Source organism: Cydia amplana, chromosome 23 (assembly GCF_948474715.1).
Source record: "Cydia amplana chromosome 23, ilCydAmpl1.1, whole genome shotgun sequence".
Taxonomy (NCBI): Eukaryota; Metazoa; Arthropoda; class Insecta; order Lepidoptera; family Tortricidae; genus Cydia; species Cydia amplana.
Genome location: NC_086091.1, coordinates 6,112,444 through 6,131,371, shown reverse-complemented (window position 1 = coordinate 6,131,371; position 18,928 = coordinate 6,112,444). Strand labels below are relative to the sequence as shown.

At 39.2% G+C, this 18,928-nt stretch overlaps 1 protein-coding gene across 1 annotated transcript; it reads left to right on the top strand.

Annotated features, from left to right (window-relative positions):
- Positions 1–745: 745 nt before the first annotated feature.
- LOC134658642 (uncharacterized) lies at positions 746–4,810 on the top strand. The gene has a single exon (XM_063514294.1). The coding sequence runs from the start codon at positions 872–874 to the stop codon at positions 4,808–4,810; it is 3,939 nt and encodes a 1,312-aa protein (XP_063370364.1). The 5' UTR covers positions 746–871.
- Positions 4,811–18,928: the final 14,118 nt, after the last annotated feature.

Genomic DNA, 18,928 nt, shown 5'->3' with positions numbered 1-18,928 from the left:
CATAAACAGCTGGTACAGAATACTACAATGCAGGAGCGCGGCGAGATGCAGTACTTTCTTAAGGAAGATTATTACGTCGTGGAGGAGTTATACCTATGTTTACAAGGTGATATCAAGGACGCGCTCGCTGTTGCCGCTCCCACACATGTTCAAGGAACAAGTTCGCTGGATATCACGATGTTCGAAGCTGTGCAACAACATGTCAAGTTACCTGCTATTGTTTTACCTGTGTTTTCTAATAACTATGAAGAGTGGCCGACGTTTCACGACTTGTTTACGTCGTTAGTACATAACAACACGAGTCTTAGTAAGGTACAGAAACTGCACTATTTAAAGTCAAGTATCGCCGGTGAAGCCGCTGCCTTATTGAAGCATGTTACGATTACAGAACAAAATTATGAGTTAGCCTGGGAGACTTTAAAGCAAAGGTATGGTAATAAGAGGTTAATTGTGAACTCCCTTTTGAAGAGATTGTTTAATCAAAAGAAGACTACTACGCAAACATCTACTCAAATAAAACATCTACTGGACACTACGACGCAATGTTTGAATGATCTACAAAATCTTCAAGTGAATATTAACGAGTGGGATCCGTTCATAATATACCTGGTAGTGAACCGACTCGACAACGAAACTCATAAGGATTGGGAGGAACATGCCTACAGGTTAAGTGCTGACCAGTTGCCCAAGTGGACTGATTTAAGGAAATATCTCGAGTCGAAGTTTCGCACGTTAGAACCCTGTCACGGCTACCGTACCTAAAGAAGCAAAATCAATTAAGGAGAAGTCTTACCATGTAACAACACCATCGAAAAGCTGTGTTTTATGTAGGGATGAACACACTTTATGTCACTGTCAAGAGTTCACGAAAATGTCACCTGTGGAGAGAATTGACTATGTGAAGAAAACTAAATTATGTTTCAACTGTCTCCTTCCTGGACATTCTGCATCACGATGTCGTCTTTCCTTTTCATGTCGTATATGCAAAAAGAGGCATCACACCATGATACACCAAGAGCAGAATAAGGAGTCAGTGAAAACTCAAGCTCACCACAGTCAGCTTACACACCACGAAGAAGACCCGCAGAACGATGAAGAAGTAGAAGTGGTGGAAATTTCGTGTAACTTTGCCTGCAAGAAATCCAAAGGCCTGCTAGCGACGGCAATGATATCCATTAGGGACGACGAAGGTCACGTGACTCCCCTTCGTTGTTTAATTGATCCAGGGTCAGAGTCAAGCTTTTTAAGCGAACGCGCAGCACAAGCTCTGCGAGTCAAGAGGTCACCTGTGAGAGGAACTGTTACCGGTGTCGGCGACCTCCAGATCAAGATCAACAGCGCAGCACATGTTCAAATATTGTCAAATCAAGATGACAGTTTCCAGCTAGATGTCAAGGCTTATATAATGCCCTCAAAGCTCACATCACAACTACCATCAAGGAAGATAAAGTATGACCCACAAGCCTGGTCACACATACAAGGACTCACTCTGGCTGATCCTAAGTTCCACCAGCCAGGGCGAGTAGACATGCTACTTGGTGTAAAAGTGTATGCACAAATACTAGAAGGAAAGGTTAAGAAAGGTCCACCTGGCACTCCATGCGCTCAAGAAACAAGCCTAGGTTGGATAATATTCGGAGACGTAGAAGGCACAGCAGACACTTTACAAGAAACCATAGTTGTGATGCATCATCAGGTCGACGTAGACGACATGTTAAAGGCATTTTGGGAGATAGACACTACAGATACAAAGAAGAGTCTCACGAAAGAAGAAGAAAGGTGTGAAATGATTTACAAGGAGACGCATACAAGAAACGAAGAAGGAAGATACATAGTAACGTTACCATTCAAAAAAGAAGAAACACTATCTCCAAAAGGACATACAAGAGACATCGCCATGCTGAGACTGAAACAACAAGAAAAAAGATTCGAAAGGGATCCCAATCTGAAGAATGAGTATGTTAAAGCTATAGAAGAATACATGAAACTAAACTACATTGAAGAAGTTCCTGAAGAAGAAGTTAACAAGGAAGCAGTATACCTACCATATCACGCTGTGATTAAAGAAGAAAAAGAAACTACAAAGACTAGAATAGTCTTTAATGCTTCTTCTAAAGGCTCTAATGGCGTATCCCTGAACGACGAGCTCCTAATCGGTCCCCATTTACAAGAAGACATGCGAAATCTAGTCATGAGATGGCGCATGCGACGTGTAGCCATGATATCAGACATAAAGAAGATGTACTTACAGATTCTGATGAGCCCGAGGGATACCGATTTCCAGAGGATACTATGGCGTAAAAATACAAGCGATCCAGTTAAACACTACCGACTGCTTCGCGTGACTTTTGGCACTGCTTCTGCGCCTTATCTTGCTGTCAAGACGCTCCAACAAGTGGCAGAAGATGAAGGCAAGGAGTACCCGCTTGCATCGAAAACCATAAAAGAAGATTTTTTCATGGACGACCTGATGACCGGGTCAGACACCGTGCAAGAGGCTGTAGATGTTGCCAAGCAGATCACTGAAATATTGAAGAAGGGAGGGTTTGCACTCCAAAAATGGGCTTCCAATAGCACTGACTTCCTAAAAGAATTTGAACCTTCAGAGAGAAGTACGCATGTCAAAATTGATATCGAGCTAGGAGGTACAATCAAGGCCCTGGGACTGTGCTGGAATATGGGCGAAGATATCTTCCAGTACACTTTGAACTTAGCAGATCCACCTGAAGTCATCACGAAACGAAACATATTGGCTGACATTCAGCGACTTTTCGATCCATTGGGCTGGATATCTCCTGCGTTACTGCCTGCAAAGAGAATTATACAGAAACTTTGGCTCTCACATGTTGGCTGGGACCATGAAGTAAACGAAGAAATAAAGGAAGAATGGCCAAGTCTACGAAATGGATTAGAGGAAATTAAGAATATAAAGCTAGATAGGTGGATGAATACGACACAGGACTCGATGGAAGATGTCACTATACACGGCTTCTGCGATGCTTCTAATTATGCCTATGGCGCCGTGGCTTATCTTCGCGCTAAAACACAAGATGGAGAGTACAAGACGACTCTAATAGCAGCCAAAACAAGAATAGGACCTGTGAAGCCAATGAGCGTCCCAAGACTTGAACTGTGCGGAGCTGTTCTACTATCAAAACTGCTGAAACAAATAAGCGAAGCAATCCGAATACCTACCAGTAAGATGTACGCGTGGACAGACTCTACAATTGTGTTATCCTGGCTGCATGGAGATCCTGCAAGATGGCAAACATTCGTAAGAAATAGAGTGGTTGCCATACAAGACATTATACCAAACCAATGGTATCATGTTCGAACTACGGAGAACCCTGCTGACATTTCATCACGAGGTATGGCGTTAAGTGAACTGAAGAACTGCGACCTCTGGTGGCATGGACCGCAGTGGCTGAAACATAAGAACATACAATTAGAACATCCAATAATAGAAGAGACAGACCTGGAAATGAAAAAAGTAACAATACAGGTTAACCTAAATAGAGATGAAAATACAGAAGTTTACAAAGCCTTACCTGAGAAGTTTGAAGACTATGATACTTTACCTGATTTACTGAAGTCCATCGTTTATGCCAGAAGATTCTTGACGTACCTAAAAGAGAAAAACACAAACACGGACAAGACAATAACAACACAAGAATTAGAGAAGGCACTACTAGTATGTACAAAGGCTGTGCAAGCAGAATATTTCAATGAAGACATAGAAAGCTTAAAAACAAGAAAAAGAATAAGCACTAAGAGCAAATTAAGAACTTTAAACCCTTACCTTGACGAAAATGATATCCTCAGGGTGGGCGGTAGATTGTGCCATTCTGAGGTAGATGAAGAACGAAAGCATCCTATAATTTTATGCAAATGTCACTTTACATACCTCATCATGCACGACGCCCACCGAAGAACCTTACATGGGCGATATCAGCTGACCCTGAATTATATACGGTCAAAGTACTGGATCTTAAGAGTAAAGGGATTACTAACAACTTACCTCAGAAAATGCCTCAAATGTGCAAGACATAATGCTACTACTAGAGATCAGCTGATGGGAGATCTGCCAAAACAAAGAGTAACACCTGCTAAACCTTTTCTAAATAGCGGTGTTGATTTTGCCGGACCTTACCAAATTTTGATGTCTAAGGGTCGAGGTGCTAAAACATGTAAGGCCTACATAGCAATCTTCATATGCATGGCCACGAAGGCTATCCACCTCGAATTGGTGAGTGACCTAACATCCGAAGCATTCATCGGTTCTTTTCGAAGGTTCGTAGCACGGCGGGGCCGCTGTGCTCATATCTGGAGTGATCAAGGCCGTAACTTCGTTGGTGCTAGTAAAGAGCTCGCTGACGATTGGCAAGAGGCAAAACTTGAGTTTGACAGTGAAATTGCAGAAAAACTAGCCCTTAATGGCACGCAATGGCATTTTGTGCCTGCCTATAGCCCTACGTTCGGCGGATTATGGGAGGCTGGTGTCCGTTCAATGAAGTACCACCTGAAACGAATCCTTAACACACACCTGACCTATGAGGAAATGAGCACGATAATCTGCCAGATTGAATCTTCTTTAAACAGTAGACCTCTGTGTCCGATTGACGAGAAGAACATCGACAGCATGGACGTGCTCACGCCAGGCCACTTCTTACTTACCGAAGCACCGATTAATGTCCCATCTCCATCTCTCAAGGACGCCAAAATAAGCAGTTTGAGCCGTTGGCGCCACACTCAAAAATTAGTCAACGACTTTTGGCGGCAGTGGCTGCAAGAATATTTATGCCGGCTATAACAGCGTCCCAAATGGCTTAAGAGACGAGAAGAGCTAGAGACTGGTCAAATAGTCGTGATCAAAAACGACCACTTACCACCTGGGAAATGGCAGCTTGGACGCATAGTAGATAAACACCCGGGCGCTGACAACTTAACCCGTGTATACAGTGTTAAAAGTGGTGACTCAATCATTAAAAGAACTATTACTAAATTGTGTCTTATGCCCGTTGATACAGAATCTTAATTTAATTAATACTCCAATGTAAATTAATTTTGCATGTAACTATGTTTCAAATCTACTTTGTTTCTGTAACTAAGTACTTAGATAATTGCATAACTTCTAGTAATTGAGTAATTGAATTTTACCTTAATTGCGGACATGTGTTATATAATACTCTCTCATACTTGCTTTTCCTTACTATACATAGTGTTATAGTTTGTCAATGCAATTGCATGCAATAATGTAGTTTATCATACAATTTGTTATAGTAAATACTATGTACAATTTTGTAGATGAGTATCTATACCTATGTAGTTTAATAAAAGGTCGATGCCCTTTTGGTGGGCGTTATGTTGGATGCGTTTTAAGCATGTGTGAGTGATCGTATTAATGTATGCATGTATGTGTCAAAATCAGTCGCAAATAAATCTTCAAACAGTCCACACGTCTATCTCTAAGAAAAATCCCTACATACAAATATCAACCTTATTACAAAGAACACCTTCTATAAGTCGTCTGAAGTGCTTTACAACTGTGTAAATCTCTAGGAGTTCGCGATCATACACACTGTAGCGGCGTTGCGTCGGACTCAGGGCCTTCGAGAAAAATGCCAGAGGTTTCCAAACATTATGAACCTTTTGTTGAACTAATCCTCCCACGCTGTGGTCTGATGCGTCACTCATGATACATAGAGGAGCGCCGTGAACGGGATACGATAGCGTAGTAGCTTCCAATATGCTTTGGCGGCATTTCTTGAAAGCTTCATCTGACTCGGGGTTCCATTCGATAGGAGTCTTGTCATTTTTCTTGGAGTTGTGCAGATACTTGTTGAGTTGAGACTGGAGTTCCGCTTGATGTGGTAGGCAGTCACGGTAAAAATTTAACATGCCTAGAAATCTTCTCAGCTCGCAGACTGTCTTCGGCTTTGGGTAATTCGATATTGCTTCGATGCGCTCTTGAGTGGGACTGATGCCGTCGGGTGATACTTCATAGCCGAGGAAGTTGATTTTTCTTCGTCCGAACTCGCATTTATCGACATTGAGAGTTACGCCGTATCTATCTAGGCGTTCTAGGACTTGCCGCAGCAGTGTTTTGTGCTCTTCTTCATTTTCAGAGGACAGCAGAAGATCATCGACGTAACAGAAACAGCCATCTATGCCTCGCAGGACGTCGTGCATGAATCTTTGGAATGTTTGGCTTGAATTGCGGAGCCCGAACGTCATTGAGGGGATCATTGCCCAAACTAAAACGTCAGGCGTCTCTGGTGGGGGGTTTTGGAACTAAATAGCAACGTCCACTAACGAGGCGACTCTAGCGACATCTATACATTTTACATAGGAACCTTAAGCAAATCAATTACTCGCATACAAAGTGGCGCCATCTAGCGGGAAGTAGTGTGAAACTAAAAGTGGCGCCATCTAACGGATGTTTGCCTGAACTAACAAGTGGCGCCCTCTGTGGACATTTTTGGTACTAACAAGTGGCGCCATCTAGCGGATCTTTGCTCGAACTAAATAGTCAGGCGCTGCGCATACAAAGTGGCGCCCCCTGGCGGAAAAGTTTTGAGCTCGGAGCGGCATAAACATACTACTGCGGTCGGCAACCTTTTAGCAGCCAAGGGCCACATAGTAAGTTAACGAAGTTGATGCCTGTCTGGTATACAGAGCGCGTACCGCGAACCAAGTTCGTCATGTGGCCTCCCTGTCACACTTACGTACGAATTTACAAGTGCGACAGAGAAGCAAACTGGCTTAAAAAAACGTGTGGTCGGCGTCGCGAAAAAACCTCACTGAACGTAAACTGTGTGAAGTTAGCCGCAGATTGTTCGAAGAATGTTGACACCCGTAAAAAATACTTTGTATTTAGTAGTTTTATGTAAGGCTTACATTAGAAACATTTTGTTAATGGCAACTTTTGTCAAAGTAGGCGAAAATAGGGAGCCCAGGCAAAGATACGAAACTCTACGGTACGAAAAGAGGTATTAACACAGCGGTTTGATCAATCAACAATACAAAGTATTTAATCTATTTAAAAAAAATACGAAGTTTAAGTGAAAAAAAAATACAAAAAGTTATGTTTTACTGGGGATCGAACCCAGACTTTCTGTGTGCAAACAAAAAAATCGATTGTTTACAAAATACGCCATGATAGTTCATAGCTAAGCTGACGAAATTCGGCTACTCATTCTCGAGTACAAACTAAATATCTAAATACCGCCTAAACATAAGTAGATCATTTTGTATATTATACTAACATTAGCCTTAAGATAGATACTGTCACTAACACATTGATTTGATCCAAGTTGGTCGCAAATAAATGAATTTATTTATTTATTTAAACCAGCAATACAATTTTTCTGCATTTTTTGCCATTTACTATGTACGTAAATATGTCTCAAAAAGAAAATACTCTTATGATATCGATACGACTATTTGTTTAAGCGCGAGGTATCACAACTCCTCCATTTTTGAAAATTTCCAAAAACGGGATCGACAAAAAATTTTTATTTACTCATAGAATCTGGTCACAAAATTTCACAAGAATCGGTTGAGAATTGTGACCTGTAGAGGAGAACATCCGGACATACAAAAGCAAAATGCGCGAGTCAAAACGTAGACCTTCGCTACGCTTCGGTCAATAATTCATTCTCAATATTTAGAAGCCGTCTCGAACTCATGCATCATGTTTACAAAATACGTTATTTTATTTAATAATTACACCTCTATAACTGAAATAACCTATGTTCTCACCTCTATTACTGGTACCGTCTGTAAATAAGATAGATATTTTTTTGTAAGTACCTGGCTATCTGAGACACTGGGTAAGTGGGATACCTCTTTAAGTGAGACAAATTTGCAGGACCCTTGAAGTCCCAGTTACCCAGGTTTCACTGTATGTCGGCTGCCGATCGTTAAGACGAAACAGGAGCTGAGATTTAAATATTTTAGGCAAATATACCCGTCTCGCTAACGGAAGCGGCTCCTAAAACTAGTGCGATAAGGACAAGGCGAAAAATCCTGCGTAAAAATCTCAAAAATCGAGGTTACGTACTCGACTGTTTCCTCCTCCAAAACTTAACCAATCGTAACCAAATTTGGAAATCTAAATGATTATGAAATTATCTGTGTCGGACCGTTTTGCTTTTTTGGCTATATGATATCAGTTTTGAATAACACGCCTCTCATTGCGGCATAGTCAATTAGGCCATTTTGGCCATTTTTAAAGGGCTCTAGCGCTTAAAAAACATAAATACCGACACAGATATTAACAATATTAATCTGTGTTGAAAAAATCATTGCTCTAGCTTGAAAACCCACGGAGGAAACAGTCGAGTACGTTTGTATGGAGAAATTACCACTCCTGTTGGCTCTTAACAGAAATCGCGGGGTGAATAGAGAAAATTTCGGTACTTTCATTTACATTGTTATATTTCTAAAACTAGACCATACCCATATGATTAATAAAATAGTGATATAGTGAAAGTCAGTTTATTTATTTACTTTTATCCTAATAAAAACCTATTTGAAGTTTGTGACAGCCCTGACTGTTTTTTCTAATCACCCCATATGACGTGTCTATCGACCCCGTTTTACGATATGTCGAAATCGGGTAGTTTTTCTTGATTTTCTCTAAAATCAGCGGGTTGAAATTAAAAATAAGTATACAGAATTGAAGAACTAAGCAAGACTCATATCATGATGTCAAAATTATTAATTTTATCATTTGGATTCTTGGTGAAAATCGTCCTTGAAGTTGAAAATTGTGTCTATTCACCCCGTTTTACGGTACCTGATGGTGTACTTCCGTTTGGCCCAAATACATTTCGCCAAATTTCACTTCCCAACAAACTTATCGCAATAGTTTCATTTCCCAAAGGAACCTTTAGCAAAGTTACACTTCGCATATAACTTATTTGGTCAAATTATCATTTGGCATGATTTTACTTTGTCAAATGTTATTAGGACAAAAACTTATTTAGCAAACGTTTATTATTGGCTAATATTATATTCCAAAAAGATGTTTGCTCAAATTGTCACTTCGCAAATTTGGCAAATAGGCATCTCTATTTAAATTTGAACCTAAATTCGTTCTGTTAGAATTTTGAATTTATATAATATTTCTACTCAGGATCAGTAGCTTTCTCCATTCTTACTGGGAAAAAATGTCCACAAGTTTTTGGTGCATTTGTATGAAATTTTAGGGCCACTTTTTACTCGTATTAGGGTCGAAAGAGCTCGTGATTCTGACTGGAAATAATAAATCACATAATAAAAAAATCACAGTTCTGTGTAATGCAGATTCGGGGTAATCTTCATAAATTAAGTTATAGTAGGTACAATGCAGTACCAAAAAAATTACTATGTTTATTAAATTTTTAATCTTCAAAATGTCAAAATCAAGTCAATTTCATTTCTGATCAAATCGATCGATTTGATCATCCCGTCTGGATACCGCTTTACCAGTTACACTGCACTGAATGGGATTGGCAACTGTCAATGGTTTGCATAGATGGCACCATCATAGCTTGCCGGGGCTTGCCCCTTCTCTAGTTGAGTTCTATGAGATTTGGCTTAAAGGGCTGGCATCTAGGGCATAAAATTCTATATAAAAAACAAGAATTTGACACAATTCTAGGGATTGACAGAGCAATCTATGCTGGCGCCATCTGCTAAATACTTTGACCGGCCAATCCCACTGATTACCGAATCTTAATTCCTTAATTTTTATTTTAGGTCCTTATATAATTCTAAAATATTATTGCAGATATGTTCATGGTTCAACAAATTACATCCGTTTGCGTAATAAAGTATTTCAAATGAAAGTAAAAATAAAAATACTGCAGGCCCTCTATGGGAGGCCATAACTTACATGTCCCAAAATATTACATGGCATACAATTTACATACCAATAGAGGTATTGGTTTGTAAATTGTATGCCATGTAATATTTTGGGACATGTAAGTTATGCTTAATGATACATTTGACTAAATAATACTTGGTAAAATGAAACTTGACCAAGTAATTATTTGCTAAACAATAACTTGCCAAAAAAGACTATTGCTAAGTGAAAAATTGCGATAAGTTGTTTTGCCAAACATTTTTTTGGGAAATGATAATTTGGGAAACATAGTTTGGGATGTGATACTTTGGGAAACGTTTTTGGCCCATTCATTAGTAAACCGGTACCTGATGTTTTGACGGTAGTCACATTAAACCAATAGGTAGGAATAGAAGGTTCGTTAGGTTGCATCAGATGCCCGGAGGGCAAACTGTCCAGAAATAGGAGCCGAGCTATACGCGGGGGCTCTGTCGACTCAGGGAACGAGACAATGATTTTCACGATTCACAATCTCCGTTCATAATTTTACGATCGGTCGCCGACATAGCTTTTAACAGCATGATATTTTTTCACATCCGGTAGTATAAAATCAGTAAGATATCATTTGGTACAGGGCTCTTAAATTATTACTTATATATTCATCCTTGTTTTCAGCATGCAAACAAACGTACAATTAGTACATTAGGATACAAGTGCGAAAAATAGGAAATTCGCACAACGTATTGTACAACGTTTTACATTATATAATTATGGCCCTTTAAAGGCATGTAAAGTGTTGATTACCGCACTAATACGGTAAAGTAGCATCATAATAAGTATCAGTTCCTATGTACCTATGTACCTAGGGCAGTAAAGCATGAAACGTGAGAAAAAACCGGCTTTGCCGCAGCCGTCAATTAGGTATGTGTGATCTGAGTAGGTTTTCTTATTATTTACTGGCCGAGGTATGTGTACTATTCTTCTATTCAACCATAGAGAAAAAAATACATAGAGTGCTCACTCCATACATCAGTTTTAGTACCAAAAAGACTATTAGCATCTAGCATCGAGTAGCGGAACTATCAGTACTGCTACTTGACAATAGATGTAGCACTGACCGGAAAGTCTTATGCTGTTGAGATAAGACTTTCCGGTCGGTGCTACATCTATTGTCAAGTAGCAGTACTGATAGTTCCGCTACTCGATGCTAGATGTAGATACTGAAATTAATAGTCTGAACTGATGTATGGAGTGAGCACTCTATGTATTTTTTTCTCTATGATTCAACGGAGCCGAATGTGGCAACTTAGCGCAGCGGGCCGAAAGTTGACCCTTTCCGGCCGGAGGGCAGCAAATGTATAAAAAGTCAACCTGTTGTATGGCCTGGTCTATGGTTGAGTCTATTGCAGCTTTCACATCTGGAACCTCCACTACCCATTTATTGGGGTTGTTTTTTATCGCTTCATTTAGCGCCGCAACTGCAGCCTGGAATAAAATATCGTAGATAAAATAAGGGTCTCCCCAGATACATCGACGCGCATTCGGCAAAATTCGATTCGAATGACGACTTTTTTGCTCTTATTGCGCGGACAATCGGACATAAAGCTTTTTCCTATCGGATTTTATATATTTGAGCCTGTAAATCTTAAGATTATCTAGGTAATGAAATACATATAGGTAAAGTTTTCGAATACTTAGGTACTCGTATGTCAATATCAATTCCCTAGATGAAATGACGCTCATTCTGTCACTAATTCTGTCAAGATTGACTATGTCACCCAAGGCCCCAACGTTCTCGGTTCTCAGTACAAAATGTATCCCTCAAGCCATTTTGGTGGTGGACAAGCTGTGTATGTGTGCGTTAAAATGTGTATGTGTGAGTTTATTGCACTGATTTGTCGATTTTAATCATGTTATACATCTGTCGTAGTCAGATTGTATAATCCGCCGTATTACATTACGGCTAGCCGTTTTACAAAACAGGGGCGTTTTGAAATGCGGCGGTTCGACGATTAGCCGGATTGTCATTGCGATACGTTCTTCAATAAGGCGGCCTACGTTTAGCCGCATCGTATCTACTATTTAGATTGTAGAGTGACCAGTTCTTTCGGTCGTCTACGTAACCGGAGTTTGACAATGTTTGCAATTTAATGTATTTTTACCATGGTCCCACCGCACTACATGTGTTTCTTTTCCAAAACATTTCCTTCACAACTTAAATAGACGGAGCCCCGCAAGCGGGGCTCATATTTCTGGGCGGTTTGCCCTTCGGGCATCTGAAGCTACCTAACGAACCTAACCTACTTACCTAACTACGCTTTTTTCCCCAAAGTGTAATGTTTTCACGGACGTCTCACTAAATCAATAGGTAGGTAGGTTAGGTTCGTTAGGTAGCTTCAGATGCCCGAAGGGCAAACCGCTCAGAAATAGGAGCCCCGCCAAGCGGGGCTCCGTCTAGTTAAGTTGCGAAGGAAATGTTTTTTGAACAGAAACAGTCCGACGAACTCCAGATTTGATGGACACCCCAGCGTTTTTCATAGTTTGTTGTTGTTATGTCAGTCAGCGCCACGTGTGTTAAAAATGGGAACTAAAAACTGTCAAAGCGGCGGCTAATGACTCGCTGTATTACATTACGGCTAGCCGTGTTGAAGAACGTATGGCGCCGAATACATTCCGGCGGATTTTCATTCAGCCGCATTCAATCCGGCTAATCGTCGAACCGCCGCATTTCAAAACGCCCCTGTTTTGTAAAACGCCTAGCCGTAATGTAATACGGCGAATTATACGATCCGGCTGCGACATATCGATGCTCTCTACACAGCGGAACGGAATAGCGATTAATTGAAGCTTCGATATCTTCACTAAAAATAAACAACCGGAAATGCTAATGGATAATGAATACTTTATAAATTTCATAATATGTCGGAGCGAGACACCAGAAGGACGTATTGCAGTGTTACAGTTCATAGCTTTAAACGCCTGTATAAAGTCGATTAGCAATGTTTGGCTACGTATTATTTGCTTGTAACGAAATAATAAAGTTGCGTAGTGAATAACGCCACCATCTATTGGCGTATTGTTAAACTAAGATGACAGGTAGAAGGCTTTGGAACGTCAAGAGGTGTATCTTGAGTGAACGTAGGCACGACTTGGCATTTTTGTCGTTATGTTGGTAGACTGGTCAGGCAGGTTTACCAACTTGAATTGGAGGCGGGAGCAGTTGGCTCCGCCGCTGGAACTGGCTTCCTTCTTCTTGATCGGACCGCGCTAGAGATCGGACGTTAGCCAAGCTCGTGCCTAATTCGCTACGTTCCTGAAGGCTTATACCTGAAGGATTATTCTGAAAGCTTATAGATTCCAACGTTCTTTAACCGTTTCGCTGTGTTTTATTCCAAGTGTTATTTTGATTTCTTATGTGCCATTAGAAGCTTACTTTTGTAAAATAAAGATTATTGTTGTTTTGAAAAGATATGTCCCGCCGAGTTTGTTGCCGTGTTAAATCTTCTCGGGTCAGCGGTGTAGGGTTGGAGCCGGTGTACGAGGGGCGTTCAATATATAATGAGAATGAGATGCAAACTCTTTAAATATTAGGAAAGTAAATACTGGCCGGTAAAGCTAATCTACCTAGCTGATTGCCATGAAAAAAAAACTAACTGTTTTTTGTTTAAAAATAAAATACGGCGATATCTTTGCGATACTATTGAGTACGTTAGCGAAAATGGAGAAAATTGAACTGCGCGCCGTTATCAAATACTTGTGTTTGAAAAAAATTTCTACGGACCAAGTCAATTTAGATTTACGGGACACTTTAAGGTCTAATGCTCCTCCGTATTCGACAGTCGCACGTTGGTGCGCCGAATTTAGACGTGGAAGAACATCGACCATGGATGACCCCGCTCCGGACGCCCTACTACAGCAGTAACTGAAGAAATTGTGAAAAAAGTCGAAAACTTAGTTTTGGCGGATCGTCGTGTCACGGTTCGTTTTATTGCTGAAAATGTAAAAATTTCAACGGGGAGCGTGCATAATATTTTACATGAACGCTTGGGTATGAAAAAGGTATCAGCGCGTTGGGTACCCAGAATGCTTACTGACACGCAAAAACAAACTAGAGTCGAGATTTGTCAAGAAGCTTTGGACCTGATACAGCAAGACCGGGAACTTTTTTTGGCGCGATTTATAACAATGGACGAAACATGGCTCCATCATTACGACCCTGAAACGAAACTGCAGTCTATGACATGGAAAAGGCCATCATCTCCAACTCCGAAGAAATTCAAGGTGGGTCCATCTGCCGGTAAGGTCATGGGCTCTGTTTTTTGGGATGGTAAAGGGGTCGTAATGATTGAGTATCTCGAGCATGGAGCCACTATTACGGGCACTTTATATGCCAAACAAATAGCAACATTGCGAAATGAGATCCGTGAAAAACGGCGAGGTAAACTCTCGAAAATTGTGTTGTTCCATCAGGACAATGCACCGGCACACAAGTCCGCCGTTGCAATGGCTGCAATACGTGATGCTGGGTTCGATATCATTAAGCATCCTCCGTATTCACCAGACCTCGCCCCTAGTGATTTCTACCTATTTCCGAGATTAAAGGAATACCTAAGAGGCAAGAAATTTGAAGACGACGACGCGGTAGTCGCTGCAGTACAAGATTTTTTAAGTACTCAAGATGAAACCTTTTTTAGAAATGGAATTTTAAGTTTGGAAAAAAGATATACTAAGTGTATTATGCTAAAAGGTGACTACGTCGAAAAATAAAATAACATTTAATAAAAGTTGTATATAACATACTCATTCTCACTTTTTATTGAACGCCCCTCGTAGTTTGACTTGAATAAAGATTTGAACGGATTTATGCGATCTTTTTATTTTCAAATCAATCCTTTTAAAACTAAATAGCAATTAGTTCTTTTTATCGCTGAGTCCTAAAATATGGTAGGCACTAGTATGGTTAACAAGTCCGAATGTTTATTTCATGCGTTGGTAGCATACCTACTATTTTGGCTGTGGAGTAATACATCGAGGTACCATGCCCACCACTCGCTATAAATAGCCCCACACAGTTTAGCCTTCTCCCTCTTCGACAAATATAATAATAAACTCTATTATTGCGAAAAACATATTTTATTTGGTTTTAATGTAACATTTATATATGTGGCGTTCCATGCCTCCTTTAGACAATAATTCAAATAATTATAACGGGGTCATAATTAAGAGTAACTTAAAAAACTTCTGAATTAATGATTACAAGGATCAATTCTATATCTGGTTTAATTTATCGGCCGTATTGGATTTACACATTGTATATAAAGTGGTGGGCTGAATACAGTACCTATGTAAATACAATACCTAAGGACCAATACCATAGGACCTAAGAAGTGTATTGAGGTAAATTTTGCTTAGAAATACTGTGACGTCTAGGTTCCCTTGTATTACAAGTTGATAAATAAAACTCAGTTGGTCAGTCATGTGCTTTGCGCCCGTCTGCACGCCATGACAGTTGACAACAGAATGTCGACTTGCAGGTAGTTCGCATTGCACTTTTATTGTGTAAACGTCACATCTCTTCCTTTTTATAATGTTTTATTTATTTTACTTATCTACGTTAATTTAGATTCTAATTCAGACATACTACTACAGGTTTGGAAACGGCGTTAACCTCAGACCCGAGAAGAACCGGCGGAAGGAACTCGGCGAGGTGTGGATGTATTACATTCATTTTACAACAGTTCAACGATAAACATTTTTAACAATACTAAACCTTGGAGTATTTACAACTATTTCTAATATATCTTTTAGTTGCTTAATGATTAGCTGGAAGAGATCCCTTAAAGGGATAAGTTCACCTTTGTACACATTTATTGTATTCTCGTATTGTTAAGTACTTGTTTATAGCGCAATAAAGTGTTTTACTACTATTATTTTACTTTTACAATATCCTCCTTCTCCTTTTTGCAGTTTTGATAATAACTCGGAGGTTTATCTTACGAGTATTAACCTTAATTGCTACATATTTTCTTTTGAAGCTTACACATTTCTAGGTATTTTCATTAGCATCCAAGCTACATACATATTTTTCACATATGGTATTAATTATACCTATTTAGTGAGTTTACAATAAAATTCTAACCTACAGGTCGCTTGCCACTAACATCTTGAACCTGTACGTTATTTATTGGCAACAACTGATTGCCTAAATTTTACTTGGCTTGTTTGATATTTACAGTATGTATAGATAGAATGCAATTTATAGTATTCATAAATGATCCAATGTTATGTAGGTAGGAATGCCACACTTTTTGTTACACCACATACCACAACAAACTGTTTAGTTTTTACTTGTATACAGGTATGTTATTTATGCAACAATGATCTACCTACATATTTGACCGTTATTATTATAAATTGCATTGGATATATTATTCTATCATCGTTCTATAACCTTTCAAGTGGCATATGTCATATTTGAGTTGCTGGAATTTCGATTTTATTTCAATGAATCGAATTTCAGATTTAAATGACTTAAATTGTCCGGAAGCCGGTTCCTGCCACTTGAAGAGATTAATTATGCTCGCAATACATACTTGGGATACAATATAGACATCAATTATATTCAAATAATATTTAAATTATATTATATATTAAAATTATATTCAAATTTATTATAGTATCTCGACTCTAACGTCAATCTAGCAACTTAATGTTACTTATGCAACGAATAATAAAATGTATGCTATGAAGACAACTTTAATACCTGCTTACTAATTGTAAGCTGATTTTATCCTAGACTAGTAAACGGTCACATTAATCTTAGGATAAATTTAAAAGTGGAAAAATTACTGTCCTGGGTGAGACTTGAACTCACGGCCTCTGGATCGATACTCCAGCGTTCTGCCATCTGAGCCGCCAAGACCTCATCCATAGCCAGCAAATCTTTCCACCATATGGGTCAAGGGGACCCGAGCGACATCTACCGTCACATTAATATTATTATTTTTATAGACATTTTGCTTCCATTAGGTTCAATTACTTACAGATATATTATAGAGCAAAACTAGCACCAGTGTATGTTCATTTTCCTATCTCGATGGTTGCATATATTGTTTAACTCTAATTATGTATATTTTACAAGGAATCAATGGAATTTCATTACCATGAATACGGTTTCACCGAGTATATTGTTCGAAAATTTATTTTATAATTTTTCCGTTGCTTTAATAAAACCCTAAGTCATTTTGGTTTTAGTTCATACTTGGTACTTAGTACCTATACGATAATTAAACAACGACTTAAGTAAATAACTCTTTGATAATATGTATATATGTACTATTGAAAATATAGAGAGACTCGATCTGCAACCTCAATTTACAAAGTTTGTTTGATTTTGTACAGTATAAATTTCCCACTAACGTGCCTTTTTATTACACTTAATTAAAACTCATCTCTATCTGTGTAATTGTCCGATATTGACGCCATCGCTTGGCCGTCCGTTTTACGGACTTGATTACTATGTTCGTATGTGTATGTTTTTACTATTATGAACAACAAGTCATATATAAAGTAGCGCAGTGGGAGTGCAAGGTTTCACGCATCGCCACTGATTGGTACTTTGTTTTATTTTTCAGCATTTATTTTAGATACCTGCACGGTGTGTGGTATTGTGACAGACCCAGCGTCTACTTATTTACCTTTAATTGACCTTTGACCTAATTGTTAATTTATAGAATTATGTGTTCTTTTGCCACTAAAATTAAGTAGTTGATTGGCTTTAGGTAATTTATTTATTTTTTGGTCTTTTATTTAGTCGGCCCGTCGACTTTTATCGGTACTCATTTAGTCCTAGTGCCTTTTGCATTTTGAATTGGCCTTTGCAGAGACATTTATCACATGCCAGCACATTTTATCTTTTAGGGGAAGGCGGCGCCATTATCGCAATCCTGTCTACCTGTTTATTATGTTTGCCCAAAAGTCTTTCAGTTGCCTCCTAATATTTAATCAAATTTCTTTCCATAATCACTTGATTCATTTCAACATTTTCCTTTTCCATGGCATCAGACCCTCAGTACTATCTTGTGTCAAAGATCTTGTTGAGACGAATCAAACGAGCCCAAACACGAAGTGGTTTATTTGCATGGTTGACTGGTACCGGTGACCACCTTCCAGCTCCATCATCAGACTCTGAGTATCACCTAGTGCCAAAGATCTTGTTGAGACGAATCAAACAAGCCTAATCATGTTACTACATGGTTGATTGGTATCCGTGACCACCTTCATCATCATCATCAGGCTTCATCATCGTTTCTAAAACGTTGATACAAATTAAAGGTTTTATTATATAGCTAAAATAGTTTCACAATACAACCTATACCATATGCAATGACGAAAAATGAAAATAAGCGGGTACCTATGTAAGTACTTAAGTATAATTTCTTTTTAGTAATAATGACCTACATAAGTATGTATATTTGTACTGGATTTAGTATTTTCGTACCAAATAACATTTTTAGGACTTTGATATTAAAGTACAGTTAGTGTTGTTATGGTTGATTTCAATATGCTTCACGATCGGATTAAGAATGTTTAATCCATCATTGTAGTGCGACCGAGGGAAAATGCGGTGGAACGGATCGGCGTACTGAGCTCGCGGGGCCTGCCGCAGCGCGTAAAATACCTAAACTCGCTCATCCCCGAAATGTAATAATAGCACTCTTAACATGCATGTGTTTGTGGTTGGTAAGTATGTAGGGGAAAATGTCATGTACAAAAGAAGTCGCCGAAAGTATTTACAATTATATTTACAAGTATTATTTACATCTATTTATAATCAACGAATTTTCAAGAAATATAATAGTCTTAGGCAGATCTGTAGGTAATGTGTGCCTGTCCGTTGCCAAGCGACGGCGGTGGCGCATCGCGCAGGCGCGCGGACTTAGGCGCGTGTAGAGTGGCGAGCCGAGCAGGCCGCCACATATTTATCGTTGTGTGTACTTTACATATTGGTAGAAATTATGTGAGCTGACTTTGAGTGCACGTCAACGTATATTTAACTTATATTCTTAGGTACCTTACGTGTGCACAGAAAATCAAAAA